Raw genomic sequence first — 22,971 nt, 5'->3', positions numbered from 1 at the left:
ATAATTTCAATTTTGGTATAATTTAAATATAATATATAATAAAATCATAATTTTCTGTCCAGTGTTTTAAAGAAATATATAAAAGGACAAATATTTGATTTCTGTTTGGTATATGTATGTGTTCATTTGGGGAGGAAGGGGGGGGGGGGCTTAACGATCTTGGAAATAAATAAGAAACTTTTACCATTTTTCAGTGAAGACAAAGCTAAAAAAACTCTCCTGTCATCCTAAAAATAAATATATGGCATGATATTACTCAACAATTTTTGCCCCCCCCCCCCCGCTTTCTAGAATCAAATGGCAGTCACCTGAAAAAAATATATACGTCTTCTATGATTTTTACCAGTATTTTGTAGGTTATAAACGGATATCAACATAAATTTCAACCAACATGTATTTGGGAATTGAAATATTTGTCTTTTGAAGCACATACATTCAAATATTGCTTTTGAACACAGCTCAGGTTAATTGAAAATAAATTTCAAACTAGAATTTCAATCCAATGTTTTCTCGGCTGTCCGCGTCGCATTGTACCCGCCCATTTCATTGTCTATCATCAAATGTTTTGACAGGATAGAAATGACATAAGCTGCTGCATATTTCCAATCTTGCCAGTTAATGTTCCGCGATCTTAATTTTTTGTTGTTTTTTCCCTAAAACATGTATTGAAATGAACAAAAGAAGAAGGTCAAAATAAGAACAATATTCCATTATGTTACAATGTCGATACCCAAGTTTTGTTTGAACAGGCCTTTTTCGATGTAAATAATTGAGTAAAATATGAAAATCGAAGAGCATCTAAACTTAAGGTTAACTTAACCATATCTCGAATACCTTAAAATGCATAATCCTTTTTAAACTTAAAAAATATTAAATTAAACCAAAGGGAAACCAGAGCAAAGTAAATTCGGGAAAACGCAAAGATCGGTCATTAGATAACCCATTCCATTACGTATCCTTTGAAAAACACTTATTTTTAAAATGTGTCTACGACTTACGACTTTGTATTAAAACACTGAATACAAGAAAACATTGTTAAACCAACAATTGCAAAATCCAGGTTGGGTCTCTAAAAGACTCTCTATATAGATCATACAGTGAAAATTATTAAATTCTTCAAACAATCCCCCCCCCATCCCTAATAAATTTAACACACAAGTTAATTATACGAATGGTAAGAAAGAGTACCTTTTCCTGAATTTTTATATTCATGGTTCTCTGATCAGAGATTCTGGCACGTGGTAAGGTGCGTTCAGTTGAGACATATATCAAAATGTATCAATTCTTATTTATAAAATCTGGATCGATTTTCTATAATACAAGCTAAGTGCTAGACTTCTCAATAATAGTAAAATTCATGGCATTTTGGTCAAGGATTCTAAAGTTGGGCTCTAAAGATCATGTAGTGAAAAGCACGCGATAATTCTTTGTTTTAAAAACCTAAACTAAGTGCATAGTTACGAAGCGAATAAGACTGTCTAAATCTAGATAATTTTCTGAGTCCATCCTGGGTTTTGGTGATTCTTTGTTTTAATCTTTTTTTTCTTTCAGTTCATTTGTGTACTTGTATAATTATTTACCAAAATATGGATCCCTTTACAGGATGTATCATGGTCTTAGGAACCAGGGGAACGGCGCCCCCCCCTTATTTTGCCAACATATTATGTTCTATAAAAAACATAGCTACTATAATATGTTCGTGCCCCCTTGATAAAAACGTCTGGTAACCTTTTTTATACTTTGTATGGCTGCCCCCCCCCCCTCCTATGGGCCTGTGTTTTATATTCAGGTGCTTGTTACGGAACGTGTTCCTCTTGTTTAAAATTTTCCATTTATGTGAGTAAAGTTTTAATGGTGTAACATAGAATTTTAAAAAGGCATTAATCATGACAATACTGACAATATATCAATCAATCAGTAGAAATCTGCGTTATAATTGCATATTCTATAAAAAGACAACATCAATCATAAGTAATTTTGCATCATTTATTTGTTAAACCCAATTCATTCCACTTCATCATAATTTATTCACATATACAACATAAATAATGATAAATTAAAAATAAGAACAGTATACATTTGTAATGTCCATGTTGCAGTTTTTATTTCCCACAAACTAACAGTCACATGGAAAGTTGGGTCGACACATACCAGTGTTTTGGTCGCAAAAACCTGAAAAATATTAAAACATATATTGTAACCAAAAATCAGTCTGAAAATATTAATTCAAGATGCTATCAATAATGCTTTCTATACGCTTTATATTCATTTTTTATTAAACAGTCCGATGTCAAAACACAATTTCCCTCCCACTTAGTTAGCAGGGAAGACTTTCCTAAATATCAGTGACCATTCAAATGTAGGAATGTTCGAGCTTTTTCGAGGGAGTTTAATTTGTGGTTGTATATTGTTTTCCATGAATTGAGAATATATAAATATAAAAATGCGAGTTCAGAAACCTTAAAACTCATTTTACTTAGGCAAAAAGGCCAACTGACAACTAAATTGTATGATAAATGAGAAGACTCTCAACTTCCCTTTTTCATGTAGTAATATCTTGCTATCACCTGTATATGGCTTTTATTCGATAATCAAGGGCATGCCCCAAGTACTGCCAATTTTTGAACTGAGGCAGGCCATTGACAAACAAGTTGATGTAACAGGTGTTTAAAATCAACAATGTCAGCCTTATATAAATTAGCAAATGTAACCCTTTATTGCTTCTTAAGGACAGATGATACAAACAAAAAATGGATGCCTGGATATTGGTATATATTTTTTTTACCTAATTTCATTGCATGATGCAAATAACAAATTTCTAGAATAACATGACCTAAGTTGTTATTTTCAAAATTTTTGACAAAAAGTTTGCAAAAAAATATGACCTTAATTTGGCTGACTTGTTTCATACTAATTGTGTTAGGCCTTTGTTTCTTTTTAAGTTAAAACTTGACTACGAAATGTCAATATAACTAGTATAAAGCTCCCGGTGTGTGATATGATCTTTATCTTTCAAGTTTTTCATTTAGATAATATTTTCTGAATCAATTTTTTTTACCTGGATGTCCAGTTGGGTTTGTCAGCAATTTGCTCATCTTCAGAAAATGGACCACTTCCTTGAATTTCCTTGCCATGTGAGAAGAGTCAATGAAATGACAGAGTGTTGGCAGGTCGTATAGCGTGGTGTTCAGTCCCAGTTCTATTCCGTTACTAACACCATCGCCGTCAGAATCAGCTAAGCATAACTCCTTTGTAAACAAGTGACGACTTCTTTGAAAATGCTGTAATTAAGGTACATGACAATTTCTCATTTCTTGAAATTAAAGAACTTATTTTTGAAACATTTATTTTATTTAATTTATTTTTCATTTTTTAGCCAAAGACGGAGGATACAGTATTTATAATATATTCAATGAAAGTCTTTCTGTTGAGGATAAAAATACTTACACATACTACTATGTTGTTGTTGTTGTTTTTTTTAATAAAAAGTTAATATAATTCATTAACCCAATGATATTTTTAAGTTACTATATTTAAAATATTTTCAAAGGATAAAAAAGAAAACTTTCTAAGATAAAAATCTTATTGGGTCGACCAGATTAAAAATAGTACTCACTCTTCCAAAGTTGTTGAGAGCAGTAGATGACGGTGCGGTGTGTCCTACCCGGCTCCAGGTGCGCCCGGGGCAGCACGGGTGTGGGATTCGGTCCCCGTTCAAAATGAGTTCCTTATAATGTGAGTGGAAGTGGGCAACTGTTACTAATAAACACAGTATAAAAAGCTTGAAAAACATGTCGTCTGCTTAGGTGGCAAAGAAAGAATAAATGTGAGATCCGTTTTTGAAAATGGAAAAAACGTATCCGTCTGTCAAAATGTAATGACGCTATTTCTTTGATGAGGTTTTTCCTTCGCCTGTCAGTGATTGTTTATTGTCCCATACATAGACTTCTCTTTATTTAAACCATCGTACCTGTGTTGATTTCTAATTAATTTAAAAGTTCTAATAATGAAAAGGAAGAACCTACATTAAATAGGTATGAAGCTTAAAATAAACCATATGATTTTCTTTAACTTATATTAACATAAAGTTAGTCGGCAATAACTAATCTTAAGGAGTTTTATGCAAACCTTTGGAATTTTATAAAAGGGTAATAATCTAGATGCCAATCGTATTCCATATTTCAAATCATCCTGGGTATAAAGAGGAACGAATGATTTCGAAGTATATTGTTTTCAAAATGTAAATAATAATACATAGTAACAGAACGTATATGTAAATTGTTTCATAAAGATGAAAAAGGTGAATATAAAAAACAGAGACCGATGAAAAATCTATAATCGATACAAATTTGTGAAGAGGCCATAAAATACGGGATCCTAGAAAAACCAGAGTTTGGGTCAGGTGCCTAGGAGGAGTAAGCATCCCCTGTTGATCGGTGAGCCCTAGTACTTACTGATCAAGCAGAGGAACATTCACTTCACCGTTATATTAATTATTGTAATTAGGTGTTTCATCGAAACATCTTGATAAAAGATGTCAATTAACATTATACACGGAAATATTCTGAATGTTACGGATTTTCCTCTCTAATAAACATAAATCTCGTAACCGCGACCTTTTTCGACTTAACAAGAGGTAATGTCCGAGGCAGATGACAACTTATCTGATTTTGACAATGCTAATCACTCTAGCCGTATAACGGACCATTTTGTCATCAGGGAACGATAAAAAAGACGGTTTAACGAGACCAGAACAATTAATTATCGCAAATGGCGAATAATAATTCTCACCTGTATGAGGTGCATGGGGCTTAATTGAGGAACCTTTATTTTAATTATTTTACATGGGTCACAAAAGCTGGGTCACGAGATCTGTTCCTTTCTAATTTTACCTTGATATTTTTATGTACATTTAACGAGAGTTTTTGTTTTGCGAAAATCAATGAAACTGGCAAAGCGTCACCATATACATGTATATCGTATTGTTTACGAGATTTTTCAATCATCGCGATATTGATATTGTTTTCAACTGAATTATTTTACGTTTAAGACATGCAACTCCGACCGCAGCAGAACAAAGTTTTTCTGCATGTGTATGGAAAGGTGTAATTAAGTAATGGAGTGACAAATTAACTTAATTTATTTATTGATGTATATACCAAATTAACATTGCTCTAATCAATTTTAATTTATGAGAGCAAGAATGAATTTGTTGCAAGCATCATATCAAATATGGAGAGCAACAACTGATTTAATGAGGCATTGTTTGAGTTATTGACAAAGAAGTTGATGAAGCAAAGAATATCAGCAGTCTCGTTTTAGGTCATCTTTTTGTAAGTTCTATGTTCAATATAATGACCTTGTCAACAAATAGAATTTATCATTAAGTCAAATGCTGACTGATTTTTTCATACTAATTGTAAGGCCATTATTTACACACTGAGTTGTCTACGTATTTGTTTCGTTATTTCTCGATCATGACAAGCAGCACACGGTGGGTGTGGCCAGTCGGCGGGGATGTTCATTCCTCTATGCATCTGATCCTACCTCTGATCTTTTGGAGGTCCATGATTGCTCCACTCCTGTTTTATGTTGTTTAATGGGCTTTTGAGCTCGAATGCTGTTCGTTATCTCCATATAAATGTGTATATTTTAAAACGATTTTATCAGTGAAAAATAATTCACGCATATGTTTTATTATTACCGGTATTATTTTAAACAGAACAATAGATAATTCAATTATATCGCATTACGTACATTAATTGAATTACCCTCAATTCAAATGAAGAAAGCAATAATTCAATTAATGCTCCTTTTAATAATTTATTTGAATCAACCATTTGAATACATGCACGCAATAATTCAGAATTTAAGATACACGGGTATACATGTATCATTTATTTTAATCAAACATTGATTACATGCGCAAAATACTTCAGAAATGATCTTTAATGCGCGCAGAAAAAAATTTAACTAAAAATCATTACAGATATCTTTTTATCTGGATTTTTAAGACAGTTTTGACAGATAGTTATGCACTCTTTCCAATTTATGTTTGTTTGGAGGAGATTTGCATATTAAGAATGTTTTACTGATATTTTATTTTTTTAAGATGTATACTCCGTCTAATGCAACAGATTTCAGTGGCATTTTGCTAATGTACATTTTGGAACATAAAGCACGTTTTCTGTGTCTACTTGCAAATGGTTACAAAGACCCTTTTAATGAAGACTAAAGAAGACATATTATTCTGAGGAACAATAACAAAAATTATATTTTGTGGATGATAACCAAAAATTAATAAGTTCATTAAAATAAATACAATTATCAAAACAAGCTCTGCGTTTATCACCTTCATCCATTTAATTGTGGGAGTAGTCATGAATGAATTCCCATCCCCGATGACGATATAAAACAATATACAATGTATACTTTACTCTCTAATTGTTTCAATATACATATGTGTTTATTTCCCCAGAGATAAAGCACGACCTTGTTTTAATCCAAATTGCTGTGGGTATACTTGCTCATCGGACAGGAAGTAGGTCTCAATGGAAATGGTTCATATCTTAAGACCGCGATCATTACTCAGTTTTTGACCTTTGTTTCTACTTTTATTGCCAAGTTAGACGATAAGACACTTTGAGAATGTTTGATCTTTGCGTTGTGGGCGCAGGTTTGATTGGATCCGCCGCAGCCAAGCATGCGTCTAAGTTTCTCAATGTCTGCTTGATTGGCCCGGATGAGCCTGACAGGGTGAGTACAAGCAGGTATCAATTATGGAACCTTTTTAGCATATATTATTATATTAAATAAAGAAGATGAAATTCAAGTTCAAATTCTTTTGGCCTGGAACATCACGCAGCTGATTCAATTTTTAAAAATGCACAATACAAATGTACTATAAGAAGCAAGAAGAACACAAACAAAATTCAGAATATAAAAAGAAAACAAAACACATTTCCTTTCTCAGAAACGCTCCGAAGATTCGCCAAGGGACATATATGGTGGACATTACGATGAGGGGAGAATTTACATGCAGTCAACATCTGATCCTGTCTGGGCCAGACTAGCTCAAAAGTCAATACCTAGATACGCCGAAATTGAGAGAGAATCCGGTAAACTTAATGTCAGATAAAGTCATTTACATTTTGAGTCAGTGGAACATAAATACAATAAAAATGCTGATTATATTGCCCCATGAAGAGCTTTTAATAAAAAAAAAAGTGCAGACATGCATTTCTCATAGGTTAAATAATATGGTTGCATAAGATCTGTCATTACTTGTCAACAGATTATATATATCGACTTGTAAGAAAGAAATGTCCAATTTCAAGTCTCTTTTTTGACTAGTCATTTATCAACTTGTTTAAAAAATCCTGAAAATATGTCTATGCAAAAGTTTGGCCATGTTATCGGCCAAATTATTATGCTTTGCGATTGTCTACTTTGACATAAAAGTAGGTTCTTATGGAGTTTTTTTTTTTTATCTTATACAGGAATCGATATTGCCAAGGAAGTTGGTTGTCTTTCAGTTGGAAGTCGAGGAGGAAATTACATTACCTCGGTAAAATATGTTGTTGAGAAAGATAATTTAGGCGCAAGTGTCTTGAGCGGAACAGAGGCTCGATCTCTCTTTCCTTTTCTGTCAATTCCAAAAGATGACGAGGTGGTGTTTGAGAAGCATTCGGCAGGATACATCAGTCCCAGAAGACTCGTAAAAGCCCAAATAACGATTGCAAAGACTAACGGTTGTCTGCACATACAAGAGGAGGTTCGAAGCATAACTCGTGTAGTCCCCGATAGTGAAAATCCCGGTATGCTGATGGAGGTGACGACCGACTCTGGGACAAAAATTCTAGCTAAGAAAGTCCTTGTAGCCACTGGTGCGTTTACAGCCTTCAGAGATCTGTTAGGAAATGAAGTTTCTCCCGATACAAAGCTTTATCCATTGGCGGTCACGAAACTGGAAATCAGCAAAGAGGATGCTAACAAAATAAGGTATGACATTGCATGGAGAGTGCTTCCGACTTTTTGTCCGGGCTCTTTTCGTTTTACACGTGTTTATACCGTCTAATGTTTTATAGCACCATGCCTTCAGTCCTCTATTTCGGTCGAGGTGGAGATGACTGGAGTCGGGATTATCCTGTTGATCCCCGGGCACCTGTCGTCTTCTACATGCTTCCTCCAATTCTTTATCCTGATGGTATTAGTAAAACCTTGAATATTTTAAAAAGAACACAAATTTGTTGTCTATTTACAAAAAATACTCGTATATGTAGCATTTGGACTTAAATTTCCTTTCAGGAAAGTACTACATAAAACTTGGACACTCTCATGACTCGGTACCAAAGCTACTGCGTTCCGGGACGCAGATGAAGAAGTGGTTCGACCAGGGACCAGACGCTCGACTTACTCGGCAAATGGCAGACATGATCTTAAGTGTGGTGAAAGGTACTTGGGTTTCATTTCAATTTTTGATTAGAATATTCGGATTGCACGAGGGAGTAGATATTTGGTTTTAATATAAATCAATGAAGTATATTTTCTTGTTTTATTCGTCAGTAGATATTAATCAGCACGGTTACAAGAAAGTTGATACAGCACTCGCTACGTGTTCGAACAATCTTCGATTCGATCCCAGAAAGACAATCCTTTGACACCGTTCGTTTTTCGCTAAATATAGCGAGCAACTGTGCCTTCGCTAAGCACTCTGTCAAAGGTCCCATATCAAGGCAGCACGGTTTGAAGAGTCCTTATTGTTACTAATATTTGAACCTTGAGTGCCTCGTAAAGGTCCTTCAAAGCCCGATTTCTCTCATTTGAGTGAAAACGTAAAAAAAAAAATGAAATCAAATTCCACGTTTTTTTAAAATCGTGTTGTCTTCCTTGCTGTAAAAGTTAATATCTATGTGGGGCTGTTTTGCTATTTACTGGCGCTAAGTGTTATCACCTATTCGGATTGAAGATGTCACCTTTTCATTGTTGGCATCAAATATTCAAATTGGTGATTTCATCTTTTGAGCGTTTGCATTGTTGATACATCTATTTCAGGCACGTAGCATCGTTTTTGAAAGTGGGGGGGCCAACCTGAGAAAAAATTTTTTCTTTACCTAAAAAAAGTTGACAAGTAAAAAAAAAAAAAAAAGGAAAATTGAAACTTACCCAAACTCGAAAATCCTATTTCGTGGGGGGGGGGGGGGGGGGGGGGGGGGGCCAACTTTTTTCAAGTCGAACTTCCTTTCACTTCCAATTTTTTCCTATATTTCTTGCTTTGTATATACTGTGGTAAAAAGTGGGGGGGCCAACCATCTTTTCAATAGACATTTTCTATAGTAAAGGTAATGTTAGGGAAAAAAGTGGGGGGGGGGGGCAGGCCCCCCTGGCCCCCCGGATACTACGTGCCTGTATTTGAATTGATGATACATGTATCACCTATTCGAATAAGTGTTATCATCTATTTGATTTGAATTGGTGAAATGATGACTAAAATAACCTATTTGAATAAGTGATATCATCTGTTCGAGCTGAATAAGATAACACCTATTCATTCCCAAAATTAAAGGTGATACAATGTATTATAATAGTAGTATAAATGATAATTCCAATTGAATAGTTCTTGCAGAAATCTTTCTTATTGGCACTTTAAACCAATGAAATACACGCTAAAAAGTGAGAGGGTGATTTCATCGTATGTATATACATCGTGCTTTGTCATTATCGAAACACATTGATCGACAAGTTGTTTTCACCTGTCATTTAAAGTATGGATCAAAATATCAGATAATTTTGTAAATTTTTGATCTTAGAAGGGCCATTTAAGCCAAAATATTTGGTATAATCTATATTGATGTAACCAGTGTAAGTAATTAAATGTTTCAGTTTCAATGTTTTAATTATTTCTATGTGTTTACGTTTGTGTTGTCATGTGTGAATGTCCACGTGTGAGTGTTTATGTTTGTTAGGTGTGACGTATTTGACCATTTCCGGTTTGACTAGTTTCTTTCTATTAATAACTTTTTACTAACTTTCCCGCGGATAACAATATTCACGCACACTCGGCGCTACACCCTTGAAGGGAATAGTCACCTTTAATATTAGTAGCTGATTTATATAGTGTGCCTGGTAAATATATTTATTACTTATCTATATCTTATTATATTTGTAATTTAAAAGTAAAGTCAGTAAGGATTTGTAAATGTTTATTAATTAAAATGACTTTATTTCAGGTTTTTCTTATATTATTACCGTCAATAAATATACTAGTCAAACTACCATTGACTTGATTGTGTCTTGAAGTAATAATGAACCCAAGTATTACCGACATGGTCTACAAATGGCGCCCACGTTAATTGAAAAACCAGGTATACAAGACTGAGGATCCATTGGAAAATCCCCGGGGAGCGGATTGGCGAGAAGGCGGGTACATATAGAAAAGTCGCCGACCTTTTCATTCAGTTCCATATCCAGTGAATTATAGAGGCCTAGATACAACATATATAGTGTGCCTGGTTTTTCTTATATTATTACCATCAATAAATATATTGGTCAAACTACCATTGACTTGATTGTGTCTTGAGGTAATAAATGAACCCAAGTACCGACATGGTCTACAAATGGTCTACAAATATGAAGCGCCTATAGTATCCCACAAATCCTAGGAATTGGCGGAGTTGTTTAATGTTGGAAGGTGTCGGCCAATCACGAACAGCGGATAATTTCTCTGGGTCTGTTTGGATACCACTTTCTGAAATTACATGTCCCAAATAAGTAACAGAAGTTTTGAATAATTCACATTTTGATGGCTTTAATTTTAATCCATGTTGAGCTAATTTTGTAAACACATTTTTAAGTCTAACACAATGTTCTTCGAATGTTTTTGAAAATATGAGCACATCATCCAAAAAGATTAAACATTCTTTCAAATGCATATCTCCCATGCACTTCTCCATCAATCTTTGGAAAGTTGCAGGAGCATTTGTTAATCCAAAGCTCATTCTGTTGCACTCATAGAAACCTAGATTACCTACCGAAAATGCTGTTTTGTGCCGATCTTTCTCCTCAATTTCTACCTGCCAATAGCCTGATCGTAGGTCGAGTTTGCTGAAAAACTTGGCTCCATACAGGGTATCTATGACGTCATCAAACCGAGGAAGCATATAGCAATCCTTGCGCGTTTTTGAGTTTAGCATTCTCATGTCAAGACAAAACCGCAATGATCCGTCCGTTTTCCGACACAGTACCACGTTTGAGGAATAATTGCTATTAGATTCGCGAATGACTCCGGCGTCTAACATCTCACGCACGTGTTGACGGACTTCCTCATACATACCCGGAGGAATTCTGCGATACGGTTGTTTAAACGGTTTTGTGTCCTCTAATTCAATTGAATGTTTGACTAAATCAGTTCTACCAAGATCTAATGGACCTGTGGAAAATATGTGACTGTACTGTTTTAGAATATTTCTCACAGTATTGAACTGATCTTCAGTAAGTACACTTGAGTCAACCTTAACTCCAAGTTCAATAGGGTCACACACCTCAGATTTGGGTTTTAATGCAGGAAAATTATCTACAACCTTTACCTCTTGGAGATTGCAAAGTACAGTGCCATGCCTAATTGAAATGGGTTTAGCAGATATATTACAAATCTTGATTTGCACTGTAGACTTTGTAGTAGGTGTAGAAAACTTAACTACCCTTGGACAAACTGTAAACCTGTCAATATTATCACAGTTTTCAGAAACCATTGTCATGTTGTTACCCGGTAAACCTTTAACTCGACCCTTAACTACAGTAGATTCATTAGGTTGTACCGTAATAGGTTTCTTACACACTGATTTGACATGGTAACACTTACCCTTCATACTCTTTAATGCTACTCTCCATTCCTTTGGAGCTATTTTCATTTCATTGGAATCTTCACCCAACAAATCTCTACAAATTCTCAACACATTAGTTCCAATGATCACAGAACATGTTCTATTGAAATCAGTGTCTGGTACAATTAAAACAGGGACAAATAACTCTACATCCATAAATGGAATTTTTACAGTACACTCTATATATCCCTTGTATTTCAATAGAGAACCATCTGCGACAGACACCTCTAACCCTAAGTTAGATAAATCCTTTAACTCTGGTTGATTTTTCATGGAATTGTAACCTGAAAATGACAATGTTGTTACCATTGATCCACTGTCAACAAGACCTGTAAAAGAATTATCATTCATAAAAACAATAGTCTCATTTGACTCACCAATCATTTTGCATTTTAATTGCTGGCCTTCACATGAAATCCTGGTCCCCGGTCGGCCTTCATCAGAGACCTCTAGGCGTTTGGGTTATAATTACCTGTACTTCCTCCTTGACCTCGTCTCTGACCTTGACCTCGACCAGCATTCAACCTTCTGTCATTGGAATTACCTCTATACTGATTAGAGTTGCCTCTCCAAACTCCACGTCCTCTGTAGTAACCACCTCTACCTCTGTTTTCATTAGCTCCACCTGATACATTACTGGTTCTACCATCCAATTTCTCTAGTATCTGGTTGAACTTGTCATTTATCTTACCTTCTAATTTTGTCTCCATGTTCCTCATCTTCTCCATTAACTTCTCCTCTAAGTCTTCAGATACTGACATTCCATGCTGATGAACAGGCTTTTTCTCTGAAGTGCTAGAACTTATCAAGATTTCTTTTTCTACCCTTCTAATCTCTAACAACAACCTGTCATAATTCTTGATGTCATCATATTTATGTCTCGTTTGAGCCTTAAGCTTCTCTGAACTTAATGAAGTCCAAAACTTATGTCTTAACAAGTCATTCTTAGATGCACGATCAAGATAACCACTATCAATAGCATTTTGTAGCATAGTCTCCAATCTACAACCAAATGATGTAACACACTCACCCGGTAGTTGAAAAGCATTGAAAAATTCTTGCATAATCATGCCATTGTTGGAAATTTCACCAAACAAAATGTCAAGTTTATCTAAAATTTGCTTAACGCCTGCTTTCTCACCTAACGGAATCAACATTGTTTTTGCTGTACCCCTTAATGACCGTCTAATACTTTGTATCAGAATATTTGATTTAACATCAGGGTCACGCATCAGGCACTGTACCTCGAATCTCCATTCTTTGTACGAAACATCCCCCTTTTGAGGAGGGTCATCCCCTGAGAATTGTGGGATTCTTGGGATGTTTGTATTAAATTCATACACCTGATTAATGCTATTACCATCCTTGTCATAAAAGGTATTTTGAAGTTTGCTACTGCTATTACTAGTGTCACCAAAATTACATGCCAACTTTGCAAAGGGATTGTGTTTCTGTCCCTGATGCAAAGCCGGTGCATTGTAATCAGGTACAGATACCTTTGGTTTTGCACTCTGTTCTGAAGGTACAGATACCTCTGATTTTATAGGGTCACTGACTTTTGATGTTTTAATAGGGTCACCATCTTTTGTGGTTTTACCATCTTTTGTGGTTTTTGAAGGGTTACCATCTTTTGTGGTTTTACCATCTTTACCATCTTTTGTGGTTTTGGGGGTACTGGTTGCAACACCAGCAAAATCAAGTTTCTTTTCCTCTGCTGAGGACACATCCTCACTACCCTTTTGTTTATCTTGATCAGACATTTCTACTAACAACTTCTGTCACTTCACAACAAATACTTACACCAACTGAACACTACTGTACACTGAACTGATATAAAATAAATATTCACAACTACAACTCAACAACTGAGTATACAACTGTTTAACTGAGCACCTCAACACAACAACAGATCAATACACCTTCAACATACAACCACAGCAACTGATGTAATATCTCTTATTCAACTCTTTAGTAAGTTACCTGGTAATATGTTTTCTGTTGAATACTTTAAAGATGGATTAATTCAACTTATGATACCCAGTTTAAATAATTCTGTACATAATCATCTCAGACATCTGATGAAATTCCTAAAATTCAAAATCACTAACACACTCACAATACATACAGACACACACACAATAACTCTCTGCTCCGTAGGTCTGTCTACTGATCAACTGGACTGAAAGAAATTAGATTGATTAGTGCAATGGTTGCATGCTGGTTAGAAAGTGAACTGGGCTTTCTGCTACCTAAATTTACCAACACCTAAATAAAATTTCAGCTTAACCTAGAAATAAATAAATAAATAAAGTATAGATATTGAACTTACAATGAAAAAAATATAAATAAATACAAAAATAATTTGCAAAAACAAACAATTATAAACCTGAAAAAGAAAAAAAATACACTACTACAGCCAAAAGTTTACAAACAGATTTGTTTACTATAAATAGAAACAAAAATAGACCTTGGGAATTCCCTTTTTACACTAGTCCTCAGTATTCAGTACAGACAATACATAAGACGAAGACAATCACTTGCACAAACAAATATGACATACATGCACATAGAATAACACAAGAAAATGACCATTGGTTTGCACAATTGTTTACAGTACCTTTGCTCCGCAGACTAATTCACAACACGTTGTTCATAGACTCCATTTTGGTCGGTCATTGGTTCGCTGCGCGCATCTGTGACGTCACGGTTCCGGAAGTTCTCGGATTCACCTCTCGGGATCCGCCTGTGAATAATCACAATGATACGAACACACCTTTTCAACGGTCGACCAGTTCAAAACACAACACAACACTCACAGCTGATTTAGAATAGGTCCATATGAATTCAATACACACATAGACACACAGGTTATACCGTCGAGTGTAGCATAGGCCTTATATGAGAATTACTTTTTACATTATGGATTTCCGGAAAAGCTACATAGTGATCAGGGCAGGAATTTTGAGTCTAAAGTTATAAAGGAGCTCTGTAAGCTGCTAGGAATTCAGAAAACCCGCACGACACCATACCATCCTATGGGCAATGGATCGGCAGAAAGGTTTAACCAGACACTTTTGAAGATGCTCGGAACCCTGGATCCCAAACAGAAGACTGACTGGAAACAACATGTTGCTCCCTTGGTTCAGGCATATAACGCTACAAAGAGTGATGCAACAGGTTTTTCCCCACATTACTTGATGTTTGGATGGAGTCCAAGACTTCCAATTGATTCTTTCCTCGGACTAGACCCAGGAAATGAAGGCGATGTTAATCCAAGGGGATATGTGGAAAAGCTGCAGCAGAGAATGAAATCAGCTTATGCAATAGCATCTCAAGAGGCAAGAAAGTCAGGTTTAAAGAACAAACAGAGGTATGATATGAAAGTAAGAGAGACAAAGTTAGAGCCTGGGGATAAAGTTTTGGTCAGGAATGTTGGTCTAAAGGGTAAGAACAAGTTGGCTGACAAGTGGGAGGAAACTATTTATACTGTTAAGGAAATGCCAAATCCCGATGTTCCTGTGTTTAGAGTGAAAGCTGAGGGTAAAACAGGCAGAACCAGGACTCTGCATAGGAATATGCTTCTTCCTTATTCTGGTTTACAAGAGGGGGAGGAAATACAGTATAAACAACAGAACAGTAGAAGGAAACAGACAAAGAAAGAAAGTGGAGATAGACAGGTGCCAGCAGCGACAAAAGATTCATCAGATTCATCAGAAACAGAGAGTGACACAGAAGATTGGACTGTGAGAAGAGTCGTGAGGACCAGATCTATGGGAGAAAAACCTGTACAGCCCTCATCTATTCAAGATGTTTCATCAGTAGTTGATGAAGGTCATAGTTATTCGGGTATTAATCTAAGTGACAATGATTTCAATAATGGTAATTATTCTTTATCATTTCAGTCCCCAGGGGTTAACGATTCAAGCCATAGTGGAAATGAGCCAAGTCCAACTTCCGAGAGTGTACCTGATGTGTCACAGGAAGCTATGCCCGTACGACGGTCAACGAGAATTAAGAAGCAGCCAGACAGATATGGTGAATGGACAAGTTAGAAAAAAAAAAAAATAATAGACAGTCGGAGTTAAGTGATTAGTGAATTCAGTGAATTCAAGGACTTCTTAAGTGAAGATAGTGTTTTATTTTTGTTTTTTATGACTTATGTGAATATTTTTCTAAATAAATGAATCTATGAATGAATTTAACTGATACATGTTGTTTATTTAAAGATAAACAATTGATACTGTAATTTTACAGTGTAACATTATTGAGCCCCCATCATCATTTGATATAAATGGATGAAATTTAATGTTTAATCTGAGATGATTTGAACATATTCATTTGATATCGGTTGGTTCAGTAGATATGATTCTTGGACAGTAATGTCGAGGTCTTATGTGTCAAAGGTTTTTGGCAGGTTTGGTGTTCAGTGTCAGTGAGTTGTGTTTTGGTGATGCATTTTTGGATTCACATGGTGTTTGATTATTTAATTTGGTTTGATTTTATTTTATGCTTATTTGCTGGATTGTTGAATTTGTTGTACATAGATATTGAGTTGATTCAGCACTTTGAATTAAAACATTTGCCTGATATTTAATTTCAGAGAATGTCAGGAGCCATTTAATAAAAGGGGGGAATATGTAACCAGTGTAAGTAATTAAATGTTTCAGTTTCAATGTTTTAATTATTTCTATGTGTTTACGTTTGTGTTGTCATGTGTGAATGTCCACGTGTGAGTGTTTATGTTTGTTAGGTGTGACGTATTTGACCATTTCCGGTTTGACTAGTTTCTTTCTATTAATAACTTTTTACTAACTTTCCCGCGGATAACAATATTCACGCACACTCGGCGCTACACCCTTGAAGGGAATAGTCACCTTTAATATTAGTAGCTGATTTATATAGTGTGCCTGGTAAATATATTTATAACTTATCTATATCTTATTATATTTGTAATTTAAAAGTAAAGTCAGTAAGGATTTGTAAATGTTTATTAATTAAAATGACTTTATTTCAGGTTTTTCTTATATTATTACCGTCAATAAATATACTAGTCAAACTACCATTGACTTGATTGTGTCTTGAAGTAATAATGAACCCAAGTATTACCGACATGGTCTACATTGATAATATTACATTTCAAGGTTGAAAAGATTTTTTTTTTAAAAAAAAAGAAGATATTTCTTAATCTTGTGTGTATTTCAATTGAAAAATTTTATGAAATGAAGTGTGGTCATTCAAGATCCCGTAACAATAAAATATTCATGAAATCTTTGTTTAATGATATGCATCATCTGTTGCATGGCAAGCTTTGCACACATTAAAACTTTTGATCAATCATTAGTAATGTCATTTTATTGCACATAAAGCATGATTTAACACAAATCATATTGTCAACAATATGCAAAATTACGAACCTTTTGACTTTTAACGTAAATTTTGAGAGGCGGTTTCCATTGCATTTATTCTCACCACACTGACAAGGAAACGCGTTAATTTTGAAACCATAAGCAGTGTCCATAATTTAATCAAATATGACATGAATAACAGATATTTTAGCTGGTTTTAATAACTTCTTGCAAAGCTAGGTCTATTTTGAGTGAAGGAATGAAATTAAATATAAACCAATCGTTCTAAGTAAATAGAGACAGAAGATCACACACACACTAAACAAAGGCGGTCTTCCTTTTGAGTGTAAAGACATCGGGCAAATGTATAGATACATGTACATGTATACAGAACATACAAATTTAACCCTGACAATTTTCGCTCAGTAATTAAACTTTAAAAGCAAATAAAGGAATATTAAAGCGTAATTGTTATATAATATTTACCAATATTGAACAATCGCAACTTAAAGATAAAATATGAAATTTTTGAGATAAGAGTCGCAGGCACCTGATATATATCGATGGTGTAACCCTCCCCAACCCAACACCGTATGAAAATTCATATCATTGGAGTCGATGACTTAAAAGTATCAAAAATACATAAATTCTTAGCCTATCGTACACATAAAGTTATAAACCGATATCTGATTACAAGTTCCGTTTTGCTGAGTTTTCTAGATTGTCCATCTACTGTAAATCAATGCTAATACTGTAGATCACTAAATTTTCGCGACACCTTATTTTCGCAATAGTCGTTGACTCTTTATTAGCGAGATTTAATTTTCACGGATTGTTGTTATTCCTATATAAACGTATAAGGAATAATTTTATACGCGAGAATGATTTTCGCGAGCTCATTGTCTCGCGTAAATGCACAAAAATAAAGTTATCGCGAATAAAAAGTGATATACAATACATGTATTTAGTATTAGCATAGGGTTATCATCGATACGCCAAGTGCGTATGGAAAGAAAGTAGAGCTCTTTGTTGCATATCGTTTCTTTTGGTCATAAAAAAAACCTAAACGTTAATTTAAATCGTTATCAACTTCCATTCAGGGAAGTCGTCCTTGTCTGTAAATTATGTTTATTTCTTCTATATTGACATTTTGTCTGACAATTGGAACACCTTTAACGACAAAAATAGAACAAAATATATTTTTATACTGTAATAAACTAGAACCGTGGATTTGATTATGTAGATTTAAGTACATTTAATCTTTTACCTTTAAAATTTAAAGTCTTTCTGCCATTTGTCGGTAAACTTGATTGTTTTTTTTTTTCAACAATGCACACTAGTAGTGAGTTTTACGTCTTTTTTATCAGGCATTATTGTCTTTCACTGATTAGCAATTTTCAAATGGTGTGACTATTGGTATTGGACATATCTATTTGGTGAAAAACAGTATGTTTTAAATAGTTTCTTTATGTGCTTACACCAGTTCATCTCATGACCCTGACCCAAGATCTCATCAACAAGGTCAAGGTAATAAACTTCCTCAAATCTTTAAGTCACAAAAGAGAATGACCTAATACTTGACCTGTTTATAACTAAATTCAACACTGAGGACTTGATACAAGGTTATATACTTATCTAGCAGATATTGAGAGAGATTTACCAACAGTGCCCAAGAACTTTTGTTTTGTTTATTCCACATGGGGATAGCAACATATGTGGGCAAGTACAGACAAGTAAATAGATAAACTCTAAGATTTGCTACTGAGCACTAAATTAATTAGACTGTTGATCCCTGCTCATCCCTTTTCTCTTGCTTTTGGGCAACATAGCTTCATTTCTCAGTTTATTTTATTTTTTTTAATAAATTCAATCTATGAATCTTTTAGTGTTACATTGTACTCAGGTGACTGTTAAGGCCCTTGGGCCTGTTATTATTTTTAAAATATATTCCAAAAACAAAATGACTTTTTGACTTGTTTGTTTACTGTCACTTTCAAGAATTTTCACTCATCAGAACATGAACAATGAGGACTTTTAGTTGATATTCTTGTTTCATCTGCTCGCCTCCTTTTAGAAATTGTTGGTTTGTAAATCATGCTTTTCTGTATATCAAATCAACTGAGAGACAAAATCTATATTTCACTCAAAAAATAACTGAATATTTAAACACTTTGATTTATTACAGGAGTTAAAGTACTTTCTTTCCATGGTGACAGTTGTGTGGTGGATGTTGCCCCTAGCAACAGACCCTACATAGACCTAATCCACAGCCAGCTAGGGGTAGCCATTGCAGGGAATGGATATGCAGCCAAGTCCAGTGATGAGATAGGAAGACTTGCGGTGGAGTTACTGGCGAATGGCAAATGGGATATTGACCTCCCTCAGGACTTATTTCATGTAAAGTTAAAGTCAAGGGGTGGTATGTGTACAAGTAAACTGTAAAAATCCTAAAAGTTAATCTTTTTAGTTTTGTTTCAAAGATGAGTTAATCTTTTTTTTAATATTAATTGCTCTCCGAGTGACTGTTAAAGTTGATTAAAATGTTAGATCTGAAATGACAGTCTGGTTTTTCCAAGAATAAAATGAATGGAAATAAAATTGTGAATGATTTATTTGAATACACTTTTTCTGTAATATTTAAGTTCCTCTATGCTTTCCCTGATATCATCTAAGGCTCTGAAAAACAAAAATCAAAATTACATATTTACTTAAGTGATTAATGAAATACTTACAGAGATTTCATTTACAATATTTATATTATGCTCAAAAAGTTTCAACCTTTGTGCTTTAAACATGAGATGTATCTGCAAAACTCAAAATATCCTTCATGATAAAAATTCTTACTTCAGTTCACAATTCTCATTAAATAATCATTGGTTTATCCCCCTTCCCCAACAAAAAAAAAAAAAAACTAGCATTCCCTAGGACTTGTAAGTTCAGCTAACACGCACATGGACAAGCTGAGGGCAATGGTTATTATCCCCTCCCCTTCATTATTTTCCATTCAATGTAGAACATACATAAAATTCTGTACCTGTGTGTTAATTTCTTCTTTGGAGCACCCTCTAATTCTCCTGGGTACCATCTCCTGAAAGAGATAAAAATAACACACATATGTATCAGACCTTGGTATTGAATGCTGTCCTTTTGTGAAGATATCATTTGAAGAAAATAGAAACTATAAAATACTAAATATGTATTTCCTCAGTTCTTTTAGCACCATACATGTAGATTATGGTATATAAATTGCTTATACAATAAAGCCCGAAATACTAAATATACCTACTGTTGAAGCTATCAATGCTGAGAACCTCCTATGTTGCTGGGAGTTCAAACCATCTGTATATAATTTATACATGTACAAAAAATATGTTCAAATCAAATATACCTGCAGAGTTCTTTGATAGTGCTGACGTCTATGATTCTGTAATGGAGCTGTTTCATGAAGACTGGCATGTACTTCTGTAGAAAATCTTTATCACAGTGGACACTGTTACCAGCTAGTGGACAGGACGAGGGGACAATGTGGGGTTTGATGAACTCTACCATCACGTTTTCTGCTGACTTCAGATCTATCTTACTGTTTCTCACAGATTCTGTCAGACCTGACTGACAAACACAAAACTGGGGTTAATATTCAAGAACTTTGCCAACATTTTCTAACAAGAAAGAAGTATTTGCAACATAATATAATAATTTAAAAACACTCATTATTTTTCTATTAAAACATTTTTAAATATTCAAACCAACTCCAACTTTTAATAAATGAAGAAACTGCAACTTGACAATGAAATGCATCTTGTGATACTGATATGTGTATTAAATTCATAGATGTGTGCTGCACTTAATATAATTATTAAGAAGTTCATAAAATAAGTATTTATTATGGCAGTAGACAGCTAAATGATTTGTGAATGATTAAAGTATCATTTAAGATATATGAACATCACTCACTTCTCCATGCTGTTTGGTACACCATTCTCCCATGTTATTCAGTACTGTGTCTGGCTGGTGAATAATGATATCTGGACTCTAAAAAAATTTACTTCAATGATTAGTGCATGTATTAGTAGCAAGATACATGATTTAACAAGAGTTCTATGGACCACAATGCTAGCCTGAATCATTATCTGTTTAAAGTCTCCATATGCAATTTTTTTTTATTACTGCTTTTATTATTTTTTTGTAAATAAAAGATGCTTTGTAGGAAGTTTGTTTGAAAATGGCTCTGTGGTTCTTGAGTAGAAGTCAAAATTTGTTAAAGTTTACAGAGGGACAGACAGATGGACTAAAACAGTTTAACATAAAAAAAGATGAAACTTGATTTATCTGGTGACAACTTTTGAGCAAATTACTGGTAGATGCCACTGGACACATAATAATTTACTTGTATTAAATGTACTCTCTTTTTTTATTTAATACTACACCAGAAAAATAAAGAAATTCAAGATTTCATATTCAATGCCGATTCATGTTTCTTTTATATGTTGGGATTTAGAAATATGCTTAAGATCATGCACTACCAATTAACTCAAAAGATTAAAAAATTAATGCAAGTAGAATGTGACACAACTTTAATCAATACCTACCTCTGCAATGATGTTAAGATCTGAATCTGTCACAATGCACGCCATTTCCAGAATATGTTCTGTATTGACATCTAGACCTGACATCTACAGACAAATAGTAAAACAATATTAGCCATATTATATTATATAATTATTATGTAAATGATATTAATTATTATATTCAGTAAAGAATACTCTCTATATATTCTCTTGTAGAGATACATATTCAACATTACTGATATTACCTCCTAAAAAAAACTGACAGTCATTTAATTTCCACTGTAACAGTTGACAGATAATGCAAGTCCCTTTGCAATTTTTTTTTTGGGGGGGGGGGGGGGGGGGGGATGGCGATCAAGGGCTTTGTAGTATGTATATAGTGCTCTTTTTGTTTTGATTATAATAATAAATCATAAGCATTGGTTGATTTATTCACTCATTCATGCTTTTGCCTTTATGATACCACCATAACTTACCAAATAAAAAAAATATTTGACATAAAATCTAAGTAACACTTGGGTAAAATTTGCTTGCATGTACATCTTACCACAATTTGGAAATATTGCAGATATACAGTGACAGTGTAATATAATGTTAAATTTATTTGTTTTGAATAAAAGCTTTGTTTCAGTAAAGGATATATTGCGACAATATGTCATTCCTTGGGGGTTATCATAATACAATGTAGTTAGTCAACTAATCAGACTAATAGGTAAAGTGAAAGTGAAAGCAACCCAAATGACACAACATTGATTTTACCTCGAGATCAACCCAAACAATATTGTTCTTTTCACTCATTTTTATGTGTTTAGCAGCTGATGGTTGAGAAGCAGAAGTCATGGTTTTACACAGATGTACTCTGGTCTTTTGAATTAACCTCCGAAATAACATTTCTATGGAATCCTACAACATGCATGAAATTAACAAGGTTGAGAAATAATAAATGTAAAAGTTCATTTGTTGTAGATGTACGGCTTTGTTGCAAATTTTATGTGTTTCAAATTAAAAACAAAAATTTTTAATGTTTTTAAAGCTTACATCAATCTGAGATAAAAAAGCTAAATTAGCATAAAGACTGAAATGTGCTTCCATACAATATCCATGCAGCAGGTGATTCCGGAAAAACACGACTTCTACCGAAGTACGTTGAAACTTTTAAAATACTTTTTAGATTAA

The 22,971-nt window shown here is 34.1% G+C and overlaps 4 protein-coding genes across 4 annotated transcripts; 1 reads left to right on the top strand and 3 right to left on the bottom strand.

Annotated features, from left to right (window-relative positions):
* Positions 1–1,972: 1,972 nt before the first annotated feature.
* Positions 1,973–3,898, bottom strand: LOC134279179 (temptin-like). The gene is made up of 3 exons (XM_062761528.1): positions 3,617–3,898; positions 3,059–3,281; positions 1,973–2,172 (listed from the first exon to the last, which is right to left on the bottom strand). Exons 1-3 carry the CDS (start codon positions 3,791–3,793, stop codon positions 2,117–2,119), a joined length of 456 nt encoding a protein of 151 aa, XP_062617512.1. The 5' UTR covers positions 3,794–3,898; the 3' UTR covers positions 1,973–2,116.
* A 2,589-nt stretch (positions 3,899–6,487) lies between these two features.
* On the top strand, positions 6,488–19,821 carry LOC134279192 (N-methyl-L-tryptophan oxidase-like). Its single transcript, XM_062761542.1, has 6 exons — positions 6,488–6,756; positions 6,974–7,118; positions 7,500–8,001; positions 8,088–8,206; positions 8,308–8,454; positions 19,413–19,821. Exons 1-6 carry the CDS (start codon positions 6,649–6,651, stop codon positions 19,667–19,669), a joined length of 1,278 nt encoding a protein of 425 aa, XP_062617526.1. The 5' UTR covers positions 6,488–6,648; the 3' UTR covers positions 19,670–19,821.
* Positions 10,641–14,110, bottom strand: LOC134279191 (paraneoplastic antigen Ma3 homolog). The gene has a single exon (XM_062761541.1). The coding sequence runs from the start codon at positions 13,640–13,642 to the stop codon at positions 12,332–12,334; it is 1,311 nt and encodes a 436-aa protein (XP_062617525.1). The 5' UTR covers positions 13,643–14,110; the 3' UTR covers positions 10,641–12,331.
* On the bottom strand, positions 19,752–22,716 carry LOC134279193 (oligoribonuclease, mitochondrial-like). Its single transcript, XM_062761544.1, has 6 exons — positions 22,555–22,716; positions 21,817–21,900; positions 21,182–21,259; positions 20,616–20,836; positions 20,262–20,315; positions 19,752–19,903 (listed from the first exon to the last, which is right to left on the bottom strand). The coding sequence occupies exons 1-6, from the start codon at positions 22,684–22,686 to the stop codon at positions 19,837–19,839; spliced, it is 636 nt and encodes a 211-aa protein (XP_062617528.1). The 5' UTR covers positions 22,687–22,716; the 3' UTR covers positions 19,752–19,836.
* Positions 22,717–22,971: the final 255 nt, after the last annotated feature.

This window comes from Saccostrea cucullata, unplaced genomic scaffold (assembly GCF_032062105.1).
Source record: "Saccostrea cucullata isolate Sc308-1 unplaced genomic scaffold, CSIRO_AGI_Scuc_v1 ctg229, whole genome shotgun sequence".
NCBI lineage: Eukaryota > Metazoa > Mollusca > Bivalvia > Ostreida > Ostreidae > Saccostrea > Saccostrea cuccullata.
The sequence above is the reverse complement of the archived record's forward strand: the minus strand, read 5'-3'. Positions and strand labels throughout refer to the sequence as shown.

Excerpts from the sequence above, each read along its gene's own strand:
- LOC134279179 (XM_062761528.1), bottom strand. The coding sequence starts at position 3,793 with ATGTTTTTCAAGCTTTTTATACTGTGTTTATTAGTAACAGTTGCCCAC. Across the intron at positions 3,282-3,616 it reads CTCTCAACAACTTTGGAAGA|CATTTTCAAAGAAGTCGTCA; the intron begins GTGAGTACTATT and ends CCTTAATTACAG. Across the intron at positions 2,173-3,058 it reads AAACCCAACTGGACATCCAG|GTTTTTGCGACCAAAACACT; the intron begins GTAAAAAAAATT and ends AATATTTTTCAG.
- LOC134279192 (XM_062761542.1), top strand. The coding sequence starts at position 6,649 with ATGTTTGATCTTTGCGTTGTGGGCGCAGGTTTGATTGGATCCGCCGCA. Across the intron at positions 7,119-7,499 it reads CGAAATTGAGAGAGAATCCG|GAATCGATATTGCCAAGGAA; the intron begins GTAAACTTAATG and ends TATCTTATACAG. Across the intron at positions 8,002-8,087 it reads GAGGATGCTAACAAAATAAG|CACCATGCCTTCAGTCCTCT; the intron begins GTATGACATTGC and ends AATGTTTTATAG.
- LOC134279191 (XM_062761541.1), bottom strand. The coding sequence starts at position 13,642 with ATGTCTGATCAAGATAAACAAAAGGGTAGTGAGGATGTGTCCTCAGCA.
- LOC134279193 (XM_062761544.1), bottom strand. The coding sequence starts at position 22,686 with ATGTTATTTCGGAGGTTAATTCAAAAGACCAGAGTACATCTGTGTAAA. Across the intron at positions 21,901-22,554 it reads TTGTTTGGGTTGATCTCGAG|ATGTCAGGTCTAGATGTCAA; the intron begins GTAAAATCAATG and ends ATTTGTCTGTAG. Across the intron at positions 19,904-20,261 it reads AAGAAGAAATTAACACACAG|AGCCTTAGATGATATCAGGG; the intron begins GTACAGAATTTT and ends TTTGTTTTTCAG.